Source organism: Amblyomma americanum, chromosome 1 (genome assembly GCF_052857255.1).
Source record: "Amblyomma americanum isolate KBUSLIRL-KWMA chromosome 1, ASM5285725v1, whole genome shotgun sequence".
Classification (NCBI taxonomy): domain Eukaryota; kingdom Metazoa; phylum Arthropoda; class Arachnida; order Ixodida; family Ixodidae; genus Amblyomma; species Amblyomma americanum.
The window spans coordinates 161663762-161691149 of NC_135497.1; the positions used below are offsets into that span (position 1 = coordinate 161663762).

Sequence of the window (27388 nt, forward strand, 5' to 3'; positions counted from 1 at the left end):
GGCGCAAGAGCAGATTAGCTAAAGAGCACCATGCCTGATGTGTGAGGCAAACACTGTGTCCTTACCTGTAGTAGTAATTTTCTTTCAGTCTATGCATCTAATGCTCTCGTCACTTAGGTTTTCTACAAGGATGAGCCACGTCCTGTCTTCTTTGTTGCCAACCGTGGCCACCACGCTGATATTGGTGGCATAGCACCAGGCTCAATGCCAGCTCACTCACACACCATCCTTGAAGAAGGAGCCACATTTGTCTCTTTCAAAGTTGTCCAGGCTGGAGTCTTTCAGCAAGAAGGTAAGTGATCTTGCTTATGCAGATTTTTGGGGGCTTGCTTTGCGGAGCTTGCAACAAGACCCTGAGTACTCTCTTTATTACCTTAAAGAACTCGAATTTTTGGGGGTATTACATTAAAATGAAAGGTGCCACAGCAGAAGAGATGATGATGGGTGGATGTTTCCGAATATTAAAGAAGTTATCTATTTTATTGAGACCTAATTTTTTTGCTTTGAAAGCAGTACCAGTGCCTTTTATTTATTAGACGTCATGTATGACAAGCTGTCACAAGCCAATTTCATGCAACTGAGTCAGCCTTGCAACATGCATAAGGTCCTTCATGAGATAGCTACTGTATTAATGGCAGTGGATATAGTATACTGAAAACATCAGTGTTTTATTTCAGGGGATACTTATTCTTGTAGTTGGTGCATGTGATGTTAGTGCTGTCTTAATTTTGTGCCTGCATGTGATAACCTTGTATTTAGTATGCACTTGAAGCTATTTAAAGAAATTGGTTGCATCACGTGAAAACGTTGTTTTTGAGGCATTTCATAACTTAACATGTGCTGTTAACAGTGAGACAGTAGGCTTAGTGCAGCACCAGTGAAACCATTGTTGCTTAAATTGTTGCTGTTGCTGCATGGTGCACCTTAGCAGCAGGCAGTCCACAGCACCACATTTCAGTGCACCAGCAAAGTGCCATGTTATGATGGGTGTTTACTCAGTTTTGCCTCTAGGCAGTGCCTTTTTAAAAAAGTTAGGGGATGGAATGGGAAGATATTACAATTCAAATAGAAGTTTGGGATGTCCTTTCTCTGAGGAGCATATCACTTTTTGATATGGTTTTTGCCACCAGCAGTGCACTTCCACTACTGTTGCATTAGTCTCTGCGTGCTGTTATGGAATAAGGAAAACGGCTGCTTTGCCTCACCCACCTTTCAGCCCAGACCACAGTTTAGTGGACTTCTGGTTGTTTCCTAGTATAAAGGAACATCTGAATGGTGCTTGAATCTGAAGAAGAGGCCACCATTAGTGTGCCGTTAGTGGTTCAACAACCATTCTCATTCTTCTACACTGGCATGCAGAGACTAGCTTGTGTACTGGTGGCAGAAGTGTATTTTCAATGGTTGGGGCTATATTGGAGATTCACGTGTTGCTGGGAATGAGGACACTGCAGACTTTCATTTGAATGTAGCTTTTGTCGGTCCCATTATTAGTAATGGGATCTGTGATATCTGCAAAAGCATTTTCACTCAACCCTAACCCCAAAAATAAACTTTGTATTTAGCCACATGAGAAGAGGTTTTAGCGGCTTCTTAAGGAATCAATATAGGGGTTTTATATTGTGACATTTACGAAATTCCTTCATGAGTCATCTGATAGATTCTGGCATTATATCAACTCATTTACTGCTAGGCATCCTGCTGAAATAGAGAATTCCCCTAAGCGTGCTGAAGATTTTAATTTGTATTTTTCATCTGTTCACATTCATGATAATGGTGTATTGCCTTCTTTTAAAGATGAAACTCAAAGACCTCCATTTCCTGATTTACAAATTGACGGATAAGGTATTCAAAATCTGCTATAGTCGAACCCAGATTTATCTAACTCGAAGGAGATCGCAAAATAGTGCGATACATCAATTATTCTATATATATAAAATTGGCAATAGATATGCTTATCAGTAACCTAGAAACAAGAGTACATTGCGCCCCTGCTAGCGACGTACTTCTTGCAGCGACATGCCATCCACCTGCGTGCTGGCAACATACTCCTTGCTGGGTGTTGCCAGGCCTAAACTGCTTCTCCTTGAACCCACAGTGCTTTGGAACTAGCCGCTACATATCATGAGATGCCTAATCTTTACTAGTATACTATAAATGGAGTATTCTGTCAAATTAAGGCACACCCCAACTCATTTGGCAGTGAAACACACCAGGCTAGGGCCACCTATAGGCTTTTGTTAAGTTGGCTTCCCTGTATGATAGCACTGTAGAATGGAAAACGAGTACAAGTGACCAAAGGCCACTCCCCATCCACACCTGTTGTTTACTTTGTACCACGGTTGCTGCCAGCAAGTGTCCAAGGCCATGCAACAAACCCATCTCTACATGCGAAAAGGCATCGAAGAGCGCCACTAGGAGACACTCCACTTGCAGTGGCACGGCACGTTGTTCAGTATATCAAATGACCAGTGAAATTAGAGTTCTGTGTACAACACGACTTTCCTATACTTGTACATAGGATTTTCAAGGGGCTAATATGTGAGTTCAGTACAGTTAAACATGGATGTAACGAACCTCCTTGTAGCGAATTTCTTGGTATTATGAAGTTTCTCAATTCCCCAACGCCACCCCTATTGAAGCGCGTGTATTTTTTAACTGCATGTTACGAAAGTGTTGCGGCGGTCGACCTTACTATAATGAACTTGCCACGCTGACTATCTATAACTAGTGCTATGTTACTTGAAATTAGGCCAAAACACTCGAATTCATGTCGATAAAACACGAACTGCAATAAGAGGAATGCAACGAGCGAACGCAATTGACACAACATGCGATCAGCGCATGTCCGTGGCAAATGCAGCAGTTTCCGCAGCTTTTACTTTTGTAGCATCACACCAATTGGCATTACAACACCTCATGTCCAAAAGCAGCACAAAAACTGCCGGGGGCACTTAAGCTCCGCCTTAAGGGTATGACACAGAATTGGTCATTCTCTACATTAGTACATTCATAGATCCCTGAGACTCCTCATACCATGTCTTACGCAGTGGTGCAGCGGTTAAGTGATGCGTCACTGCTCCGGGGATGACAGGTGCTACCATTGCTGGGACTTGTGCGACCCAGGTTGCTTTTCCCGAGAGACCAATCATTAATTTAGCTGCCAACTGCCGTAGTGGGCAGTTTGCTCACAATCTGGCAGGCACGTTGTGATGCTGCTGCAAGGTCACGTGGCCTAGGTGGCCCACCTGCCTCCTAGGTTGCTTCTGAGGATATTTTTCTGGGATTTTTCGCTCACTGTCAGCGACACCGACGCCGAATTTTCTGCAGCTCGAGCTCCTTAACGCTATCGTGTTAAAAAACAGGATGTAGCGAAGAAAGCACAAGACGAGCAGTACGTGCCCATCATTTCCACCACTCGGTTGCTTGCACGATACAGCCGCCACAGCAGACATGCGACGGGAACGGGGACGGCGAGGAGTGCCTGCAACGTGAGGCCAGAAAGCAGAGGGTATTTTTACTTAACTCTGTTGTGTTTAAAAACAGGACGTAGCAAAGAAGGCACGGAATGAGCAGTGTGTGCCCATCATTGCCACCATTCGGTTGCTTGCACGATTCAGGCGCCACAACAGGCATACGACAGGAAACGGGGACGGCGGGGAGTACATGCAATGCGAGGCAAGAAACCAGTTTCTGAGGGTATTTTTACTTAACGCTGTCGTGTTAAAAAAACAGGACGTAGCAAAGAAGGCACGAGACAAGCAGTGCATGCCCATCATTGCCACCACTCGATTGCTTTCACGATTCAGGCGCCACAACAGACATACGACGGGAACGGGGACGGCGAGTGCTACCGCCTCCCCCCCCCCCACTTTCTCCACCTGGTGAGTAGCAGCTTCGTACCATCCGCAGTGCGGATGGTGGCAGCTGCTGCTGCACTTGTGTTATCAACACAGTTGTGAAATATCTCTCTATATTTACGGCTTTGAGTAATGTTGGTTTACTATGAATGTTTGTTAGGCCATTTCATAGCATTTATTTTTAATTTTGGTTTCTGTTCTGCACAGTCCTTTTGAGGTTTCACGCGAGAACTGGATGCAACGTAAAACCTGCATGTAACAAAAATTGCAGATCAATTTCATTTATCCAGGTGTAACTCAATAGTCAATTATTTGAAATAGCTGGGCTGGACATATCCAGGCTCGGCTCCAAGGCTCAGATTGTATCCCTAACAAGTGTACAGGTGCACTGAATAAGCCTCTAAATACTGGGGCAAAAATTTTTCAGTCATCTCTTAGTAGTGGAGTTTCCCCTCTGACTGGAAACGAGCGATAGTTATACGGGTCCATAAAAGCGAAAATACTTCTGTTATCAATCATCGTCCAATTGTCTCTTTAGTACAGCTTCATAATTACTTGAGCACATCATATCCAAGCATCTACTTACCTATCTCGATCATCATGATATCCTACATTATCGTAAGCATTGCTTCCGAAGGGGACTCTCCAAAGTTGTCCAACTCATGGATATAGTTCATGGCCTTGCAGAAACAATCAATTCCTGTGGTCAAACAGACATCGTATGCCTTGACTTTGTGACAGCATTTGATAAAGTGTCGCATTGAAGTTTGTTACATAAGGTTAGTTCAGTCTTTAAAAATCATGCTCACAAAAGGTTTTTCTCGTATATATCATCTCATGAGCAATATGTAACATTTAGAGGTTGTCATTGTGAAAAACCATCCTGTCATTTCTGGAGTGCTGCAAGGTAGCTTCTTAGGCACACTGCTATTTCGATTTTTATTAATAATCTACAAAATAGCACTCTGGTTTCATTAAGACTTTTTGCTGACGACTGCATGTTGTATACAGTAAAATAAATGCAAGTGATGATCAGATAGAATTAAATTCAAACTTTCAAAGAATATTAAAGTGGTGTGATGACTGGTAGATTGAGTTTAAACTTGAAAAAGTCGGTGTTCATATTGGTAACTAGAAAGAAAAATTTTCTTAAATTATCCAATTAATGGGTGCATACTCGAACGAGTTGATCAATAGAAATACCTAGGCATAACATTTACACCAGACCTACAATGAAATGCGCATATTCAAAAACGTAATTTCCAAAGCTTCTAAACCACCATGGTACCTGAGACTCACTGTGCACAATGCTACTCCGGATATAAAGTGCCTCGCATACGAAACTCATGTTAGAATGGTAATTGAATTCACTAAATTAGTATGGGATCCTCACACTGCAACCAATTGTCTCAAGCTTGATAGGATACAGTGACTTGCTGCGAGGTTTGTCTATATAATAAATACCGCCACAACCACTCTTAAGGCAGAACTCTGTGAACAAGCTCCACTACTGATGCTAGAAGCCAGAACCAGGTACGAAAGACTGAAGGCCGTTTACCTCATTATGTATTAACAATTTTTTCAAAATGAACAAATCAGATTACTTTGAAATCAAAGCCAATGAAACATGAAGGTACCACTACAGTAAGTTCATTTCATTGCTGATTATATGGAATGATTGTTTTAAGTTTAGATACTTTCCATGAACCTGCAAACATTGGAACTCTTTTCCAGGCTCTGCTGTTTTGCCCACATCATTAACTAAATACCCGCACCATTTAGATAAGTTTGTGTATAGCACTAGCTCAGAAAGGTAGGGTTATTTTGCTCTTATTGAAGCTAGCTGTTGTCCTGGTTTCTGATATGGTGCATTTTGTTTTGTTTATATGTGTGTTTAGGGACTATTTTTTATTAGCTGTTGTATACCTATGTTTTTCAGCATGTATCTGTTCTTGCACTACTTATTTTACTGTTGAACTTTGACTGTTTTGTTTTTTCATTCATATTGTAGCCTTTTTTGGGGGGGGGGCTGTCAGTATTAATAACTGAAATGAAGTAACGAAAAAATAGCAGCATAGTAATACCTTTCTTTTCTCTTCTCTACTGCTCCCCCAGTGCAGAGTAGCAGGCCAGCGAGTCGAGTCGTAACTCAGAGGCAGAGGGGCCCTCTGCCTTTGTTTGCAAATAAACCTCTCTCTCTCGCACCGCCCAGGAGGCAAAACTTAGTGAACACCTATCTCTCGTACTACGACTGCCTTTGTGTGAATGTATAACATGATGATATCTACTTTTATTTGTAAATATAACCATAAATTTATGTTAGATTCATGAAAACTGTATTGCTGCAGAAGCACCCAGTAGTAGATTAATACTGTGCGATACATCATGAGTCAGTGAGTCGCTAATGGGGAGCAAAAATTCAGTGTAATGAAGAAGGCCAGAGGATAGAAATGGTTGTCAACTTGTAATGAAAATGATTAACAGCCTATTTTGCTGTCAAGGTTTCAACAATATCTGTCCTCATCAGGGCCCTTATACAGACAAGTGACTTTGTTGGCAGAATGGCATAAGGCTGATGTTATACACTGATTCATTTCTTATTCTTGATGTAGAACAGAAGAAACAAGCCAGTGGTTACTGAAATGAAGGAGAGCACAGGGAAACATAATTACTGAAACCAAGGGAAGCATTTTTTGTGTGTTGAATAATGTGAGAAATTAGTTGTGCAATGGTAGAAGATGGAAGGTAATATATTGGAAAGTAGAAGAAAAGACAGCTGGCGTCACCAGTGGGACCCGAACTCATGACCTCCTCATGTTGCGTGCAGTGCTGTACCAACTGGACACTAATACACTTGAAAGTAGAAGGGAAGACAGCTGTTACCATAGCTCAGTTGGTAGAGCACTGCACGCAACATGCGAAGGTCAGGGGTTTGGGTCCCACTGGTGGCTTAGCTGTCTTTTCTTGTACTCTCTATGAGATTTTCTCGCTAAAGTGATTGCACAACTTATTTCTCATTGTAATCAATATTTATTGTTAGTAAACAAGGTTACATTCGTTATGCTTTACTTGGTTTCAGTGACTGTTGGCTTCTTTTGTATGTATATCCTAATGAGTCCCTTGTGTCCTTAACCTTGTCTGTTGTGGAGAACAGGTAGTATCTCGTTACTGTGGAAATTCGGTTAAACCAGTGTTTGCTAGATGGAGATTTATCTATATTGCCACTTATGAAACAGTATGTGAGAATTGTTCTTAGTCACACTGAAAGTTTATTTAGGTTTTTATTTGGCTTATTATGAAATTTGTTAAGTACCTTGCTTGACAAATTTGCTTTATTATTTTGCATGTCCTTTCATGTTCTTTTTCTCCTTTTCTGCATGAGCAGCCCTGATCAAGGCCTTGAATGCCCCAGCCTTTTTGCCTAACTGCAGTGGTACACGAAACCTTCGTGATAATTTGGCTGATATTCAGGCACAAATTGCAGCCAACCAAAAGGTATATGATCAGTCATGTTTTCTGCGTGTGTGTGAAAAGAACAAATTCTATTTTTCGACTCAAACTTGTTGTGATGGAAGTTTAGATTGAAAAAAAAAGCACAGTTAACCAACATATGACTATAAAACTTTCCATAACTGCTGTTGTTTGGTTTGCTCATGAAGAACACTTTTCTGCTGTTGTAGATGTGGGATGTTCTTTTATTACTACAGTAGTACCAAGTTGCAGCCTCTTGTAGTATCTGGAACCAGATTTTCTTTTTTATTTATTTTACTCTGCACATATTTTTATTGCAGTATTGTGAATTAGATGGTATATAGTATTTACAGGCCTGTGGTCAGTAGAAAAAACTGAATTTCCAGCTGCACAGTGCAATTATGACCATTGTCCAGGGGTGACCTGATTGAAGCCACCGCAAATCGAAGTTGGCATGCTGTGTAAACAGCATATTTTCCTCTCTTGCCACTCCCATAAGTTCTGAGCACATATCAGTTCTTGCCCGAGAAAAACTTCTGGCGGTACTACTGCGGAAGTGAGCGTGCTATTAATTCTTTTGGGTGGGGAACACCAGAGTCGAAGACATAAGACAAGTTTTCTACTTTAGAAGTTCTCAACTCTGTCATCAGTGTGTTTCATTAGCCTCAAGAACTATTATAATCTTTGTATCATTTCTTGCGTGAAACTTGTGCACAGTAAACCTTTTCCATATTAGTGCCAGTCACCCAGAGGCCCTTTTGTTGTAAGACAGTGGTTAATATATAGTGGTTGTAAGACTGTGGCTATAAGACTGTGGCTGTAAGACTGTGGCTGTAAGACTGTGGTTGTAAGAGAGTGGTTGTGAGATATCATTTTTGGGAATTACAAGTTCCCCATATTGCTAAGGATTTGTTAATTTTATGTGTTGTGTCAGCTTATGCTGCATGGCATTTATTTTAATCAAACTTATCAGCTGCTTGTGTAGTACTTCTGCAATATATCTGCAGATAAGTATATGTCCAGTATTTAGACACTTGTTTCAGCCAGGTAATTCTCAGATACCTCTTTTTTTTTCAGTGTAATAGGTACAGAGCAAAATGTTAAAACCAGTTACTGCGTGTTAGCATGTGTGAATCAGCATTCTTGCAGCCTTATTCATTCCTGTGTCAGCCTCAGAAAGTCTGAATTTGCAGTTACCTATTACTGTCACTCCATGGTAGAGAGAGGGTAGTTTCTTGACACTCGCAAAGTGAACAAGAGAGTTCTCGGGAAAGTCTCAGGGTGCTTGCTAACATATCGACAAGAGGACTTGTCTTCATCTTGGCAAAGCGTTCATCATTGGCGGGTTTTAAATAGGGCCTAATAGGGCTTAAATAAGGCTGTATTTAAACCCCGCCAATGATGAATGCTTTGCCCAGGTGAAGACAAGTCCTCTTGTCGAAACGTTGGCAAGCACCCTGAGGCTCGGCTTGTTCACTTTGTGGCTTTTACTTTCACTGACAATTTAGTACTTTGTGAGATTAATTTTTGGCTGCCATGAGCAACCAAGAGTTGACATTTTACAATGCTGGCTTTCATTTCTTACATTTCTTATGTATATATGTTGTTATGTAACATTTCTTATGTGTCTATTTGCAGCATATGCTCTTTAAAAACTAAACAGGACTGAGATGCATGCTTCTTTTAACTACATCTGCAATAGAAAAAAGCACTGTTGTAAAGGAACAGTAAAAAATAGCTGACAGGCGAAACCATATCTGCAGGAGTGGCTATATTAGAAGTCTTTAGTGTTTTGCCTAAAGTATGCACTACATAGAATGATGTTTGAAAGTGTAGCTATGGCTGCCTGTTTTGCAGGGCATCATCCTTGTTAAGGAGCTCATTGACCATTATGGCCTGGAAGCAGTGCAGGCCTACATGGGTTATGTCCAGGACAATGCAGAAGTGGCTATTCGAGACCTGCTGCGCGTAGTGGCCCATTCAGCCATCAGCAAGTTGGGCAAAGCTGAGCTGCATGCGTGGGACCGTATGGATGATGGGTCACGAATCTGCCTCACTGTCAAACTCAATGAGAAAGAGGTTGGTCAGTTTCATCAAAGATATAAACTATATGCAGCTCCTTGAAAATGCTGTTGGGAGCGTTTTTCTTTCGTGGGATTTTTCTATTTGATGTTAGTTTGTTTGTTTGTTTGTCTAGTGATACTGTCTGAGGGTTGTCACAGGGAGGGAATAATATACAGCTTGATACACAATTAAATTCCATACTTTGTAACGTCAAGTTTGATGCCCTCAACTCAAATTATCAGTTGAGAATTTTAATTTCTGCGCATGTTTTTGATGTTTTTTGGTATTCCTTTTTTCCTGACATCTAAGCTTGCATCACTGTTGTGTAGAGTGCTCGAGCGATACACTTCCCTGCTTAGAAATCGACAGCTCATCGTAGCTTGTAGCATTTATAGAATACCGTGAACACTGCTCGGTGAACACTGATCGAGAGCTCTACACAAGGATGACGCTGACTGTACTGCCTCTTACTTATATGCTGAAGGAGTATAATAGTATTTGCAAAAGTTATCTTTTCTTTTTATGATGGAATAGGCTGACTGTTACGTTTAGCTTTGTATCAGTGATATTCCGTGCTACAACCAAAAATTTCCTTGCTTAGACTCAGAAATCTGAATTTCAGACACTTTTTCTCGCAGCAGTCTGAAAAATCTGCATTTTTTTCCTGCGTTAGTTTGTAGTAATTTTTTCATTAATCCTTGCTTTTCATAAGGATTAACGAAGACCAAAGTTTTGAACTTTGCCAAGTACTACTTGCTATGCATGATTGTTTTCTTCTCTAAGGCTGTGTGTTAAAAAATTTTGAAGAGTGCAGTGTAAAGCTTTATTCAGTCAGAATGCTTCTCCTAATGGAAGCAAAGGAAGCAAGCAAGTAAATGACTAGCTCGTGCTCGTATCTCCTACATGACTTACAACTTGGGATAGTGTCAGCTCAAATTTGCCAAATGTATTTACGTACTCCAAAATTGGTCAATCTATCAAACAGGTCGACACCCTAACTTCAGCAACTGGAAAGAAATAAAGTTGAGGTTGGAATGTTGTACAGGACATCTGATGTAAGATCTGAGCTGCCAACTTGATGCAATTGAGGTGACAGCGTATTTCGTATAGCTGATGTAGCTGCATCATGAGAAATGCGATGTTGCAGAGAGCACCGTATTTGTGCCCAATGCAAAAATGAGCGTAAAGGTGCAATACAGTCGACGACCGATTTTTCGGACTCTCTAGGGACCGCGAAAACGACCGAAAAATCAGGCAGTCCGGAAAATCAAATTTCACAGAAAAAATCACGAACTTATTACCAATATGACGGAGGAAGGCGTCAGTTGTATTGCTCATATTCTAAAGCTCCTCATGACTAAATTTCGCCCCGCGACATATGCACGGACGAGGACGGCAACCACTTTCATGAGCGTGGCCTGGCTGTGCTGCCCGCGGCATGTCGCCGATGAATGCACGGGTTGGGATAAAGTCTAAATTGGGAAGCAAACACGCGACTGCGGGAAATGCGCTGCGCCCGCAGTACGATGGACCTGGAACGAGAAGGCGAAGATGGCGAAACAATAAGAACCGAGAAACAGCTAGCCGAAGCTAGTGCTCCGTCGGCGTTGTCCTTCGTCATTAGCCCTAGCGACTAGAGCCGAAATCGGCATCGTATCCGGCGATATGCGCTCTGTGGTGCCGTCTTGCCTGTCATCAAAACGCTAGTTGCTTACAGTTTTACGATAGAAAAGTCAGGGTTGCGGTGCGTTTTGCCGCGGGTACGCTGACCTCGCTTTGAAATGTACCACCATTTCCTCCTGCGCTCGCCGTTTCCGTGAAGCCGTACGCCTCCCACGCGCTTCGCTGCTGCTCCTTTCCGTATCCAGGACGAAAGACTCTGCACGGATGAGTCCCGCGAACTCTTGAATACAATCAAGAACAGTACGAATTCAAAACCATGCGGGCGCAATGTACCGACTCGAGCAGAATTTCCGCATCTGAAGTTAAAAGCTTCCTTTAAGCTTGAATTCAGTTTCGTTTGATCAAGTTTTCGATCTCCCCTGCAGTTTGAATTAATGAGGTTCTACTGTATGCATTACCGTATTTACTCGCGTTATGAACCCATTCGCATTTTTCAGCCTTTAGCTTTTTGTTGCTGGTTCCTCAGTTTTCGCGCCGTCCGCAGTGCAGACCTTGGTAGCGCGCAAAGATGCACCCGGCCACCAGTAATATCACTTGTTATCTTTTCAGGAGAGCTCCTGCCAGAAGGAAGGGGGGGGGGGGACGCAGCGCGCCAAGATGCTGCCTGCCACCGATAACACCACCACTTGTTTATTTTTTGAGGAGAGCTCCTGCCAGAGGGGTGGCGGAGGGAGTGCCAAGGCATAGTCATTTGCATTACGCACTCGTCACCATCCTGTGTGTTTTTTTTTAACCTCGCGTAAAAAATGCGTGCCTGAATAATAATAATAATAATAATAATAATTGGTTTTTGGGGAAAAGAAATGGCACAGTATCTGTCTCGTATATTTGTTGGACACCTGAACCGCACTGTAAGGGAAGGGATAAAGGTGGGAGTGAAAGAAGAAAGGAAGAAAGAGGTGCCGTTGTGGAGGGCTCTGGAATAATTTCGACCACCTGGGGATCTTTAACATGCACTGACATCGCACAGCACACGGGCGCCTTAGCGTTTTGCCTCCATAAAAACGCAGCCGCCGTGGTCGGGTTAGAACCTGGGAACTCCGGATGAGTAGTCGGGCGCTCTAACCACTGAGCCACCGCGGCGGGTCGCGCCTGACCTTCAGGGCCGGTGTTCGGCATGTTCGCATTATCTCGACGCGAATGGCCGGCGCCACGGGCTACTACTATATTGCTGGATCGCATCAAAGTGAACGATGCTTAACAGCAGCGGCACGAACACAAATGCGTTTGACCGCGAGCGTTTGTTGATGACGGAAGGAAGGACGGACGGACGGAGGTATGATATGAGATATCGACCCTTCGAAAAAAATCTGTTATAACTTTTTTCCTGCGTAATGAACCCTCCCCCCAAACTGATGTCAACTTTTCTGGAAGAAAAGTGGGTTCAATACGCGAGTAAATACGGTATGTGGCGGCTTGGGTATTGGCAGCGAGTGTGAACAAGGTCCGAAATACCGAGCAGTCAGTTCCGGTGCGTCCAAAATTTCAAGCGCTCTTATACATTGGCTCTATGGGCCACGTCGCGGTGCCGCGAAAAAGACCGAATAATCAAGCATGACCGAATAATCAGGTGTCCGAATATTCGGTCGTCGACTGTATATAGAAGAGTGTGAGAGAAGACAATGTTCATCAGACAACCAAAACTCATTCAGCATCACTGCTGTACATTAATGGCAGTAATTTATTGAGCCAGTCTGTAATATGTTTTTCTGAAAAATTTGTCTCATTTCTCTGCTAAGTCTTAAAAATCTCCGAAAACTCAGATTCCTTTTTCTATTTAGATCCAATATTAGAATATAAATTATCTGAAAAAGTGAATATTTTCCAAATGAAACATCACTGCTTTGTAAAAGGCATCAAAATAAAAACGGTAAATCAGAGTAAGATCTTCATTACAAGGATGACTTTCTTGACCTTTGGAAAAGTATTGGCAGGGACAAGACCAAAGGCAATTGAAAATAGATGGGAAGTCAATAAAAGCACTTTTTTTAGCATTCTCAAACGGTTTTATTGTTTGCATAGACTGCTATGGAGTTGATCCTAGATATACTGAATTTGAATTTATAACAAAATATTTTGAATATTGATAGCTTTGTATATAAATATCTACAAATGTGAGCTATGTGAGATATGTAAGATATGTAAGCTAAACTTTGCGTGCTTTGATATCTTTGGGAAAAGGTGACTGATGGAAGCCTACTATCTGATGAGCCTAAGACCTGCAAATGGTGCGACAAACTCTTAATACAAAACTGCTAGTTAAGTATGAGTGTGTGGTGTGCATGTGCACGCACCCAATGCCCCATTCAAAGGTATTTAATTGATTTCTACACCTAGGTGTGGCACACCAGTACAGCAACATGGATTGTATCAAAAGTGCTGGCTATGGACAGAAGTATGCTGTTTTATCAGCCTTGTGTGTTATTGTCATCATTTTCTCCTCTGTCATCTTTTCTTGTTTTTGTTCCCTCGTGCAAAAAATGTGAATGCAACTATAAGTATGGCGCAGTAAACCTGCATAGGACATTGAAGCACTAAAATGTTTTTAAAAGTTTGTAAATTAATGTCATTTCAGCCAAGTACTCTGGAAGAGCTGTTCTTGTAAAATGACTGATTTCTGATTCCAGGGTTCGGCTGTGTTTGACTTTTCTGGAACTGGCCGTGAAGTGTATGGCAACCTGAATGCTCCCCGTGCTGTGACCCTTTCAGCAATATTATACTGTCTTCGTTGCATGGTAGGACATGACCTGCCACTTAATCAGGTTTGTGCTTTTAAAGTTAATATAGCTTGATCTGCATTTACGTCAACTTGCAAACCCATTGAGAAAAGGCCAGTTTATTGGCTTTCTTTTAATGGATTTTTCAGTTTTCTCAGTGGAAAGAGAAATGAGAAGTACCTCAATGGGAGGCTTCTTTTTTGCAATTTTTATGCTTTTTGGGGCTTTTCCATTCTGTAATTCAAACTTCAGTATAAATATACTACTACAAGTCATAAGATATCGTAAGATATCTTGTCATGTTTGAAGTATTATCATTCATGACAAACAAATTATAAAGGATCATCCAGTCAACCTGGGGCTTTAAAATCATCTGATATGTGGAAAATTACATGGCAAGTAGCAATGGGTACATCAAGTACCCATTGCGACTTGCCATGTAATTTTGTAACCAAAAAAGGAGGCATTACATTGCTAAAAGACCAGTGTACTTGCCGAAGCAACTTATTTATGAATAATGAAAGGCAGTTGAATTGTGCTAGCTGATTAGCAGTATAAAGTAACCATAGATTACATATTGTAAGTATTGTGCTTCAACCTCATCTTCATCTGTCAATATTTATCATCTCCCATCTTCGTCTTCGTCGCAAACGCCATACCTGTGGGTCGCAATAAAGCCTGCTCCAAGCATTCTCAATCTCTCACGGGGTGGAGGTGCACCTGTTACTGAGCGTCGATGTCGTGGCATCGAGATCATCCACGTGTCGCGCCTGGCACCCGTTGTCCGTCATCACTCTAACTCACAACCAGGATGGTCGCTTTCATTCGCTTTCATTGGTGTAAGCATTGTGCGTCAACGTCACCTTCATCTGTCTATGTTCATCATCATCTCCCATCTTCGTCTTCATTGCAAGCGCCATTCCTGCGGGTGGCAATGAAGCCTGCTCTAGTCGGTCTTAATCGCAGAATATTTTTTATATGTGGTGTGGTGTTGGTAAAATTTATATTGTACTCTGAGTTACATGTTGCATGCTATGTTTTGCTTGGAACTCCAAAATGTTTAGTTTTTGTTATAGTCATGGCATTGTTAAGGTTACATTGGGCAACTTCTTCTCTTAGTAGCTCTTTTGCAGCTGCTTTAAAGTGCTTAAGTTCACTGAAGTATGTAGTTTTCTTCCTGATGTTCCCAACAGAATTAACATACTACAGTGATCGCTTTGAAATGCAGGGCTGCCTTGCTCCTGTTCAAGTACTGCTCCCACGGAATTCGTTGCTTAACCCTTCTGCGGACGCAGCTGTTGTTGGAGGCAATGTGCTCACTTCACAACGGGTGGTTGACGTTATCTTTCATGCCTTCAACACTTGTGCTGCATCACAGGCAAGTTATCTTTTTTGCTCTTCAATTTTTGCGTTGTCTTTTTTGAACCCCAATTTGGACTTTCAGGACTACATGCTAACCCATGTTAGTAACAGTTGTTTGTGCAATATTTTTTGTTTATAACTTTTCCGCTTTTTGTCATGCTTTTTTACTATTTCCAGAGAAATGTAGTCTTTTCATTTCCTGTGTGTTGCTTGTTAGCTTAAGCCTCATTTTAGACTGGCATAACTGCACATTAATTAACTAACCCTTGTTAATTGACACGAATGAATATAATTGACCTTCAGCTTCAAATACACTTTTCATTGTTGTGCCACCCCATTCATGACAGAAGCAGTCCTGTAGCTCCATTGATCTTCAGTTTCCTGAAGATATAAGTGCTATATGTTGTCTCACTAAAATGCAAGGTGCTCCCAGCACTGAAAGTGCTTGGCCTAAGAACCTTTGAGCTGAAAATTAAGGGACTGCTCAGTGCTAGCTGTGTGTAGAATTCAGGTGCTGTGAGATTGCAACATATGCAGTCACAAGTTGAACAAGGTCCTGTTTCAAGGCAATCTCTATGCAAACATTTTTTTAGTGTGCCAGTAGGCAAATTATTGGAAGCAGTAAACTTTCACTAAGTTGTAAAGCTCTGCTTTTTGAAATTCAATATCCTCTGTTGGGGGGTCCAAGAGGTCTGGTACCTGGGGTGGCAAAAACTTCCTTGAAATTCTGTCTCTATAGCTTTCACCTTACCTCCCTTGGTAGTTTTGATTGGTCACTGAAAAAGAGATAATTTTAAATGTAATAAAAAATATTCACTGAATTTTTAAAATGCTGAACTGGTTGATGTCGTTGGCAATGGTCACAGATGTCTAACCTCTCGTTTACTTTTTATAATGACTAGAATACCTGACTAGGATACCTGTCTTAATACATGAGTAAAAACTAAGCTTGTGTTGGTCAATCTAGCATCTGCAAATTCATCTTTGGCATTACTGTGCTTTTTGTTTCTCCCAAAAAACTGCTGCACTTTAAAGGGTAAGTGTACTGTATGCAACAAAGCATAGGCATGCACAGATCTCTTCATAAGGTATGGCCAAAGTTCATAGCAGTGCCCATTCATTTCTTCTGGGTAGCAGAGAACAATATTATACATAATTTGTGCCCATCTTCCCCTTATCTTAGCCCCCCTTATCCCTCCTCTGTGCACGCTTGTGCAGTAAAGGCTGGTGAGCACTGAGATATGCTTGCCATTGGCTTTGGACATCATGATGAACTAAAATAGGAAACATGACAACAGTGCTTGATCGAGTTACACAAAATCATGTACTGCTAGTGAACTGTTCTGCACTTCTAGTTTGATAGGGTCAGTGATGCCACCATTGCACCAAATGCGCCAAACTGTGGCAAAGCAGATAAGCTGTGCCATCCTGATAAAAATTGGGAAAATTGCACCAAACTGCCTCCAAACTTGCTGCTTTCGAATTGGGCAGTGCCGCACGAAGGCTATCCAGGTAGATATAACCTTAGTTGTCGCCACCATTTAAAAATATTAGAGTCCGTTGAAGCCCACATACAACGAACATGACTGTCACGTGGCATTTGTTCCTTATGTCCCAAAGTTTGTTGAAAATGGACCAGTAGAAATGAATGTCGCAACACGGACTTCTATGGTGTCCTTTGTATGCCATATGCTCGAGCCACCTTCATTCGGCAAGTTTCTGCACACGTTTTCTAGTCGCTGCCCGTTTCTCTCTCGCTTACAAAACACGAGCAGCCCACACATCGAGATGGCAGCTGATCAACGTACTCAACCTTGCATGTCTTTAAAACCTACCTTTCATCGGCTTGATTCAGACTGGGCAGCCGGCGAGCATGAGTCAAACGGTTGTAAGTTTCATTTAATTATGATGCAAATATCATTTGGTAGTGCAATTCATGTGCACAAATATTGTGATTTTTGCACATTCGGCATATTGCACCTGCCAGAATATCATCTTTGTTTTGTGCTGACAAGTGACAGAGCTAGGGCAGCGCTCACGCCAATGCTGTGCACGGGTGCGGCGGCGATGCATAGAGAGCATTCCACGCGGCGCAGTCAAATTTTTTGGCCAAGTAAATGATAGTTACTCTTGTGAAGAGTTCATCTGTGAAAATCTCACAGGCAGCGTAGCCAACGGCGGAAATGGCTGTGAGGCGGGACCCACCTGTCCATTTTAGGGAATGAGCCGTGCAGTTGCACACGTTTGGCTTAAAGCTTTTTCAGCTGTTTAATGCTTCATCTCAATTCGAACAAAATTTGTGATCAGAGCGTGCAGCTTGGGAGATAGCTAGTGGTACTGATGAGCGTGTGTTGCTTTCCGCGATCCGCTTAAGGCGTGATAAGATCTTTTATTACCCACTGTGAAATAGAATGCATATTAGTCAGTTCTAGGTGGTGAAGGGTGGCTCGGGAAGGAACAGAGGCATTGACAATTCATTAGTGCCTCGCTCCATTCTGCATCTGTTCCGCAAGTTTAACATGTGCCTAACTCAGATAGACTCGCTGCAAGTTAGAAATGCCTGCGAGACAGGGCGATGCTGGGCTCGTGTGGAGGATTTTTTCCTGCTTTCCATCACATACGTGTAATGCCCATCATTCTCTAGTTCTGCGTGAAAAATTTTTTGACGCTGATATACATTCTTGATGAAGATTGGGGCCAGCAGTGCATTCCTGCACGCGTGCTTCTGGTGCCTGTGTCTTCATTGTAGCCAAGCACTGTTTCAGGGGACGTTCTGTCTACCCAAGACTTAGTGCCGTAGCCGTAATGTGCTTTTTAACTTGCGTGTCGACCTCATTCGTATTAGGTCAGTGCTCATTATAAATGGGTGCAACCTCATGGAGTTCTTGTGCTTGCACTTTGCCATTTGCTTCAGTCATGCACCATAGCGACCCCGGAGCTCCACCATTTGTTTAAGTAAATGAAGCACTATACATGGTGCAGGGTTAGTGCAGCCTTTGTACGCACTCCAGGAAGAATTGTTGAAGACGATGCTTAGACAATGCTGCAGCCAGCAGAGGGACTGATCAAGGTTGGCTTAGCTCATGAGCATATGGTGGTGACTGAATGTGATTGCTTGCTTCTGAGTGAGAGGCAAGCACAGATGTGCAAGAAAACATTCCAGAATTGGCTGGCACAAATGGAAAACCAGAAATCTTGTAATGTGGGGGAGGTTTAATGAAGCCTTTCTAGTTTTGTAAAAAGTTGAGCCACATATCAGCACGTTTGAGCTACTGTGCTTGCAAGTATATGCAGAGTATGTTTTCTTCAAGTAAACATTGTGTTGCATATTTTGCAGAAGTGTCTTTTCTTCAGTTATACAGAATAAAACTGAAGACCTGTCATAGGCGACCCTGTGCCAATAACGACAGACTAATGGTGTAGATCATCTTTACATCGCACTCAAACTTTTCCAACGATGTTTGCCAACCCTAAAGGATTTGGAAAGTGAAAGCTACATGCTTCAGAGTGCTTCTAAATCAATGTTTTATTGCTGTAAAGTGCACCAGACTGGAAATTTTAGTGTTTCAGACTACTTCTAAATCGATGTTCCTCTGCTCCAAAGTGCTCCAAATTGTAAATTTTAGTGCTCCAAAAATTTCTCCAAATTGCATTTTGCCAGTAGCATCACTGTGGGATGCACATGACTTTCACACTAGAATGCACTGAAATGTGACGTTTGAATTCTGACATCTAACAGAATTTTACATTGCGTTCATTTCTTAATTATTCAGTCAATTTATCCTGCATTTCATTCAGCTGGCATGCAGCCAGTGATTTCATTATTTAAGCATAAAGTTGTCATTAGTCATTATGGCTCTGGTTAAAACTGGTAGTGTTGTAGAGTGTCTAATTAGAAGCAAGTGCATTCATAGTATGCATCTTCTTTACACGCCGAGGTGACCTGCAACTGTAGCATTCTGTTGCTGAACATGAGGCCATGGGTTTGAACCCATCTGTGGTGGTCGCATTTTAATGAAGGCAGAATGCAAAAGCACTTGTGCACCAAGATTTTTGTGCATGTTAAAGTATCTCAGCAGGTCGACTTTAATCTGTTCTTCCACTACAAGGTGCCTCGTGGCTGCTCGGTGGATTTTAGCATATAAAAATCAATTTATTATGTACCTTCTTTTCTATGTCTAGGGGTGCATGAACAACATAACCTTTGGAGATGAGACTCTTGGCTACTATGAAACCATTGGAGGCGGTGCTGGAGCTGTGAGTTTGGCCTGCTTGACTTCAATATTGCACTGTTTGTCATGGTTGTGTGATTGTATGCAATATTTATTACAACCGAGCCCAGGTGTATCGAACCCAGCTATTCTGAATTATTGTCTATATTGAACACATGAAAATCCTGTGTAAAAGTATAGGAAAGTCGCACACTATTTCGTACTGTAATTTCACGAGTCATTCAATATATCGAACTGTGCGCTGCGTCCCTACAAGTAGCACATACCCTAACCATACTCCTTGATCACTTTTTGCGCGTCTAAACACATTGGTTGCCTGGTCTTGGGCTCCTGCTGGTAGCGCTAGGGCTGTAAAACCGTGTTACGAGACGAATGGGGAGTTTTCTTGAGGGTACTCATCCTTTGCGCCGCATCCCTTTTGTGTGGTGAAGCCAACCTATAGCTATAAAGCCTTGCAGCAGCACTCACTTTGCTGCCAAAGGCTTTCCAGAAACCAACTGTACCTTAGAGTAATTATTCTGTTTTATAGTGTACCGGTAACAGGATTAGACATCTTATAATAGGCAATGGCTAGTTACATGGAACGATCCGTTGCAGCTTTGATGTGAAGCAGGTTAGGCATAGCAACACCCAGCGACCGGTGCTGTGCCAACACGCCGGTGGAGGGTGCATGTCACTGCAAGAACCCCGTCACTAGCGTAAACGCTATGTATTCTTGCTTCTAGGTTACAGATAAGCTTATCTACTGCCATTTATTTATATATCGAATTATCTATATATCGAAGTACTTCGCGATTCCCTTCGGGTTCATTATAACCATGTTTGGCTGTATTACCATAAAAACCGGAATATAGGTCAAACTTTTTTTCAAAAAACCACGGTGAAAAGTCGACCCCGTCTTATATACTAGTAGGTCATTAGCGGAAAAACTACGGAAGTCTTGCAACAATGGACGGCTGAAGTCAACAGCCTCCATAACCATCGTTATCAGCAGCAGTGCCGCCATTTTGCGTTTCCGTAGGTGCAAAGCGAAAGCCGACGGCAATTTACCGTCGCCTTCAAGAAAAACGCGATTGAGTACGCGGAAGCTCACGGGAACCTGGCGGCACAGCGCGACTTTGGAGTATCTGAGAGCATTCAGTACTGGCGGAGGCAGAAGCTGCGTATTACAACTTGCAGTAATTAGAAGAAAACATCATTTCGTGAGCGGACCGCAGCGTATCCAGAATTGGAAGGAAAGGTTGCGCTGCGTGCAAGATCGCTGCCTGTGACTGCCGAATGCATCCGTGTGAAAGGGGTAGAGATCGCGCGTCCATCTAGACTCACAAGGGCGCAATTCAAGGGCTCGCCATCCTGGGTGCGGTGATTCATGAAGAGGAAGGGCTTTGCTCTACGGCATCGTACTTGCGTGTGCCAGAAACAAACACGCGGGTCGATGGGTGCGCAATACTGTTAAAAAATTTGCCGGGTGTACATACGAGCAGCATTTAAATGAAAATAAATACTGTCACCATTGTGCAACCTGTCGAGTCGCATTTGTTTCAAGGTAAGGGTGTCTTTCGGTACTTTTTCCATTGACAAAGGTTGTTTTTTTTTTTCATTTTTAGAATTGGTTAGCTAGGGGATCGACCTATATTCCGGTCCGACCTATAGTCCGGTTTTTATGGTAGTTACTTATGTACTGTGAATAAGTTAATGCACAAGGTGTGACATCAGAGGTAATTAAATCAACTTGGACTGTTATTGGACCTATCACTTGGTACTAAGCAAAGTATCGTAATTTCTGGTACACAGTCCCCGGACTATACATGCTGAAATATTAAAATGTTATGTTGTATGGACCATCTACATGTGTGTACTATACAGTAGTCTTGTTTTCGAAATTGCCTATATAATGTGCCATGCCCAACACAATTCTCACTACCACGAGGTTTGTCAAGGTCGTACTTGCACTCTGTTTACTTTTCTTTCCATCACACAGTTTACTGGTTCCATGCGTGATTACTGGCACCAGCAGCTATTTTCACTTGGAACAATATCGCCTGTCTCCTTCCTACGTACAACCCACATTGAAAATAGAGTATGTGCTTGATCATTGGTGCCTGACAAGCCGCCGCGGTGGCTGAGTGGTTACGGCGCTCGGCTGCTGGCCCGAAAGACGCGGGTTCGATCCCGGCCGCGGCGGTCGAATTTCGATGGAGGCGAAATTCTAGAGGCCCGTGTACTGTGCGATGTCAGTGCATGTTAAAGAACCCCAGGTGGTCGAAATTCCCGGAGCCCTTCACTACGGCGTCTCTCATAGCCTGAGTCGCTTTGGGACGTTAAACCCTCATAAACCAAACCAAACCATTGGTGCCTGACTTCATAAGGCATGCGTGTAGCGTGGCTGGTATCACAAGCGGCCAACGCAATGAGCTGCAGTGTGTTTCGCCTTGCAGGCAGGAAGATTGTGAAATCAGTGCTGCAGAACTCTCCTCTAAAAAATATAGTGAAAATGAGCCATTAGTCTACAAAAAAATGATATACCTGGTTTGCTCCAATTGCTTGTAATAGTGCTAATTGTAGTGTATTGTAAGACTGCATAGTTTTTTGTAGTGATTGGGAAAATAAAACGTACACTCGGCTAAGAAAACAAAGAAAAATAGGCTTTTCAGAACCCTTATGGGTTGAGGACCTTGCACTCATTCCCTGCAGATTATGTACAGGTTGCAATCTAATAAAAAAAATAGTTTTTCAAAGAGATGTGAGCCCTTGGGACTGTACACTGGGTGCAGACTGTAGTCAGGAAGTTATGGTATGCTGCTAAAAGCAGTTTAGTTCATTCAGCAATCTGACATGGAATTTTTATTTGGAAACAAGGAAAAACAAAACACTGCTCTGACATTTCTGTTGTATATAGTGTGTCATATTACTAATAGTAAACATGCATTTGCAGGGCTGCAGGTTGCATTTTTTTGTTTGTGTTAGTGGTTAGAAGCTTGTAGTTGTGGCATGCCACAGTATTTCTATGTGTCAACACAAAGTGAACAAGGGAGGGGGAAGCCTCAGGGTGTATTGCATATATGTACTGTGTACTACATACACATTAGAGTGTTGTATTCACAAACACATGCGGGAGTATTGCACACATTGAGTGATGTGCTGCTAAAGTACTGGTCTTATTTCAGGGTCCACATTGGCATGGCCGCAGTGGTATTCACACTCATATGACCAACACTCGCATCACAGACCCTGAAATCCTGGAGCGCAGGTTTGTTGGCTTTTTATCTTGTTGTAACGGCCCCAATTTACTGTTTGTAGCAATAAAAATGCTACTTATCTAGGAGGTAAAAATGTGTGTACTGATGAAATTGATGGAGGGGCAAAAGAAAGCATATGCACAAGTGGAACGTAAAGTGAACAAGGCACTGCTTTGGAGTGTAAGTGTACTAAGATATGACTGCAGAATTTCGGAAACATCTCTGTCAAAAAAAGGCCAGTTGGTCTGTCAAAAACAAACGGAACCATTTGGAACCAATAGAATTCCAATAGGTTTCAGTAGTTTTCAGCAGACCATTGAGCGTTTTGTGACTGGGATAGTGTGTTTCTACACAAGTGTACCAGTGTCACAACTGCTTGTTAGTCAGTATGCTTTCCAGTTTCTGTTAGATACAATAATAGTGCTGTTATATCATTGCACCATGTCGGTCATTGCCCACATGTTGCTTTTGGACAAAAGCTGTACCTGATGCAGTGCCCTTACCTGCAGGGATGCCAGTGGTAATGCGTGACTAAAACTCTCTTGTGCATTTTGTGACATAGCAAAATTTAGCCTCTTAGCAGTGCTGTCATGGTACCCCTAAATGGTATTTGGAGCACTATTTTGTTGAACCTAAGGCGTGTCTTGTAAACGCATAGTAGGACACCCTCCAAAAAGTGTCATATAACATTTATTTTTCCACTGTGCCATAGTATGAGCACGGAAGTTTTAGAAATAAAAATCCCGGCTGTATTTCTGACAGAGCCCAGAGCAGTCCACCATGGCCATGTCATCATACTGCATTATTCTTTTTTCATTATCAATCCCTTTTAGTACCACACTTTGTTTTTTCTTACCTGTGCTGAGCATTTTCACTCATGATGTCACAGTGGAACATTAGTGGAGGTTCACGTTGTTACAGCACATAGGTTGCAATGTGCCAAGGACACACCATGGTCACGGGGGAATTTTTTTCAAGCTTTATGTGGTTTGTAACACAGCAAAGTCGAACTAAATTGTCCACTGTCACATACTGTATTTACTCGTGTATAACCCGCACCAAAATTTGAAAAAACGCGTTTAAGAAGTGGGGGTGCGGGTTATCTGCGAATTTTTTCTTTGAGGGGGGGAATCGGCTTCAGGGCAACGCGCGGCGGCCTCCCCCGTGTAGTCCGCCATCCCCATCGTCATCAACGCTTGTCAAGTCGATGCGGGACTAACGAAAGGCATAGCCAAATCCACATTCATTGTCTCTTTATTCTTCTCCACGCCATTGGCCACGCTTTCTTCAGCCAGCATTGTTGAGCCTAGTGCCTTGCTGGCACGCCGGTCGATGCCCGTACTGGATTCCTTCCGAGGCCACTGCACTGATGTGGTGAAGGCTTGCCTCGCTGAGACCGGCACTGACCTCGTTATAATACCTGGCGGCATGATGTCCATGCTACAGCCACTCGACATGTGCCTGAACAAGCCGTTCAAGGCACACGAGAAGTGTTTTTATACCTAGTGGATGGCCGACAGCCTTTACGCCCACACACTGACGGGACGCGTGCGAAGGCCCGATATTCCATTGCTGTGCCTGGGGATCGTGGATGCGTGGAAAGTGATACTGGCCGACTTAGTGCATAAAAGCTTTAAAAAAATGTGCCACCAGTAACAGATTGGATGGTTCCGAGGACGACTGCGTCTTGGTGAGAGCGGCGATGAAGACTCGGGTGGCAGCAGTGAGAGCGGTGACGACTGAGAATCGGATAACTAGTGATGTGGTGGTGGTCGTTTGAATAAATGTTCTGAAAATGAAATGATCGCTGAGTGTGCAGTTGTATCTTTCTAATGGTAATTTTTTTTTTTTTTTTTTTCAGGTTAATGTGCAGGTTATGTGTCAAGTTTTTTTTTTGTGGAGTTCAAAGTTAAGGGTGCAGGTTGTAGGCAGGGGCGGGTTATACGTGAGTAAATACAGTGTATACTACAGGTGTGAGCGCTGACATAAATGCAAGCTGCCCACATTATGGACTTATAGGCTGCTAAATGGAACTGACAGTCATGACAGCATATGAAAACAGTGTAACATCTAACTTTAGTTTCATCTTTTTCTTGACCCCTTCCATGCCATGGATGAGCTGGGTCTGTCTGCACGTTTCTAGTAAAAACATTGAAGGACAAGTTTAGCTCGTCAACAATAGTTTTAATTTTCTTGCAATTTCATGCATGTGCTGGTTTTTTCTGAATGAGTGTGTAGCGGCGCTGGCATCGCCAGCGGCGCTGATGAAGATGAAGCTCGGAGCGTGACTTGGCTCGCGCAGTACAGAACACTTTCGGCACCAGCCTGATCAGCAACGTCAATAGCCCACTTCTCTGGCTCACCAGCCGTGGCTACCGGGACCTTCAATAAATGTGGATCACCTTCCACGCCGCTCCCCTCCGCAACGCCGCTCCCATCAGCTCTGCGCTCCTGCCCGTCCTATCCCTCCACTTGGCCTTGCCGCTGCAGGCCCATTGTTCACGCCCGGTTTTCCGAAGCTTCTTCTCGTCGCCATCTACGTGCCTACCATCACATCCGGTGAGCTCCTTCAGCCGTATCAGCGCTCCTTCCTTCCTCGGCTGCCCGGCCTGCCTTCATTTTATGCCAGGTACCCCGTTTTGTGACTGGCGCTGCTGGACTCATTTTCACATCAACTGTGTGTCCAGCCAGCTGCTGCGCTATCAGCACGCCAGCCGCGAACTCCCACCCGGTCTCCTGGCAGAGCTGCGGTTGCCGCCTCCTGGCCCCGACATTTACGCCAACTTCAAGAAGGGCCTGACGACGTATTTTGGCCTGGAGCTCCCACCGACTCTCTGCGCTCCTCCTATTCCCGACTCAGAAGCTGCGCCGCCACGCAACTCACGACCACTGCCAGCTACTCCAGCGGAGCCGCTCCTCACACTGGTCTGTCCACTATCGCCGCCAACAAATGTGCCCCCACCCACGGTTCGGCAAGTGCAACGCGAGCACATGTCAGTCTCTTGCCAACCTTCACAACCAACTGCCTCATACTACATCCCGGTCCATCCCAAGTTTGCTACAACGGCCCCTACGGACGGCCATCCACCTGCAAGTTCCCGTCCTTGGGCGCCTCCTGCCCAGCCCTGCTTGCCACCTGTGACACCTGCCCTTGGACCATCACCAGAAGAACCCTCTCTCGACCCGGGCCCGGACTCGCTTCTAGTCCCATGTTTCTCTGCCACTTCATGCCTAACCACAGTGAGCCCATCTGTCCTTGTTGCGAGGTGCGCATGCATGCCCCACCAGAGCCTTGTCGGACATCACGCACCACCCGAACTGCCTGCCATGGATCCCTGCCCACCTGATGCCTTCACAAGTTACTGTGCCGCCGCGACAGGCGAGACAGTCACCGAAGGTGGTGCCATACTTGTGATGCATTACAGCGTGCCCCATACAACACCACTATGGAGTTAGCACTACTGCTTCCTTCCAATTCCGACCCCTACGTCATGGACTTGTACCCTCTGTTCCCAATAAACAGTCCCAACGCCACAATGGGCTCACTTTTGCAAACGGCTGGTACACCCCATCGCCCGCTTCGACTACTTCCTAACAAGGCAGTCCATGCCCCACGCAGCAGACCTCAAGTGCAGTGCCGTCCGCCGTGGTTCCGCCATCGCCAGCGGCCGAGGCATCGCCTTCACTTCTACGGCTGCGGTTTCCCCACGCCTTACCTTCATCCACATCGATTGGGCCAGCGAACATTGCATCCCTCTCGTAAATCCCCATGCGGCTGCATTTCCTGTCTGGACATTTCCTGGCCAACTTCAACCCAACTGCCGGCCCCACCCGTAGGGCGTACGGCTGAAGCATGCCTAGCTAGCCTCCCATTTCTCGATGACTTTTCCTGCCGGTTCCTTCTTCCGTCGTCATCATCTTTCGGCTCCCCTCGCCCTTTGCGAAGCAGCCAAGCTCGACCACCCGCGCTCATTTCTCCCGCCCGGCAGCCCTCCTGAGTTCTGACTCGAACTTCACTGACATGAAGAAACTTGTAGATCCCGTTTCTATTCTTTCTGTTATAGCGCATCGCGCTAGAAGGGGAGCATCTGTGGCGGCGCTGGCATCGCCAGCGGCGCCAATAAAGATGAAGCTCGGAGCGCGACCTGGCTCATGCAGTACAGAACACTTTCGGCACCAGCCTGGCCAGTAATGTCGACAGCCCACTCCACTGGCTCACCAGCCGCGGCTACCGGGACCTCCAATAAATGTGGATCACCTTCCACAAATGTAGCCATACTTTGGTAATTGGAAGCTCACATTCTGTGGGGCAGCACAAATATGAGTGATTTTATTCTTTCGGAGAAAATATTTTGATGGTGGTTTTTGACCGCACTAAGAAATGCTGGCCGTTTTTGGTCAGAATTCAAGATAGTAGCATGGCATGGAAGGGGTTAAGAATTTTAGAAGAAAGTGTGACTAAAGGCACTGACAACCTTAGAAATGTTCCTACTTTCTGTACACTTCTTCAGCAACATTCGCAGTTATAATAAGAACTTAATGCCAGACAAAAAAAAAAAAAAGAAGTGAAAGCAAACTCCATGCACTACAGGCTCTGATTAAATTAGCAAAATTCACTTGTTTGGCAGAATCCTTGATGAATATAAGCATGCAATAAGTGAGAACTGAGCATACTCATAGCAGTTGCATATGTATGGCTATGGCAGGGCATATTGCAACTGCTGCAAGGAGGTGTTGAGCACTTTGTCGATTTTGCCAATGGT

The 27388-nt window shown here is 43.7% G+C and overlaps 1 protein-coding gene across 1 annotated transcript in view; it reads left to right on the plus strand.

Moving 5' to 3' along the window:
• Window positions 1–27388, plus strand: part of LOC144114071 (5-oxoprolinase) — a 99867-nt gene that overhangs the window by 62258 nt on the left and 10221 nt on the right. The window contains exons 23-29 of the mRNA XM_077647529.1: window positions 118–292; window positions 7243–7352; window positions 9186–9407; window positions 13703–13837; window positions 15021–15170; window positions 19337–19411; window positions 22554–22636. Coding sequence (XP_077503655.1) covers window positions 118–292; window positions 7243–7352; window positions 9186–9407; window positions 13703–13837; window positions 15021–15170; window positions 19337–19411; window positions 22554–22636 — 950 coding nt within the window. The remainder of the gene's footprint in view (window positions 1–117; window positions 293–7242; window positions 7353–9185; window positions 9408–13702; window positions 13838–15020; window positions 15171–19336; window positions 19412–22553; window positions 22637–27388) is intronic.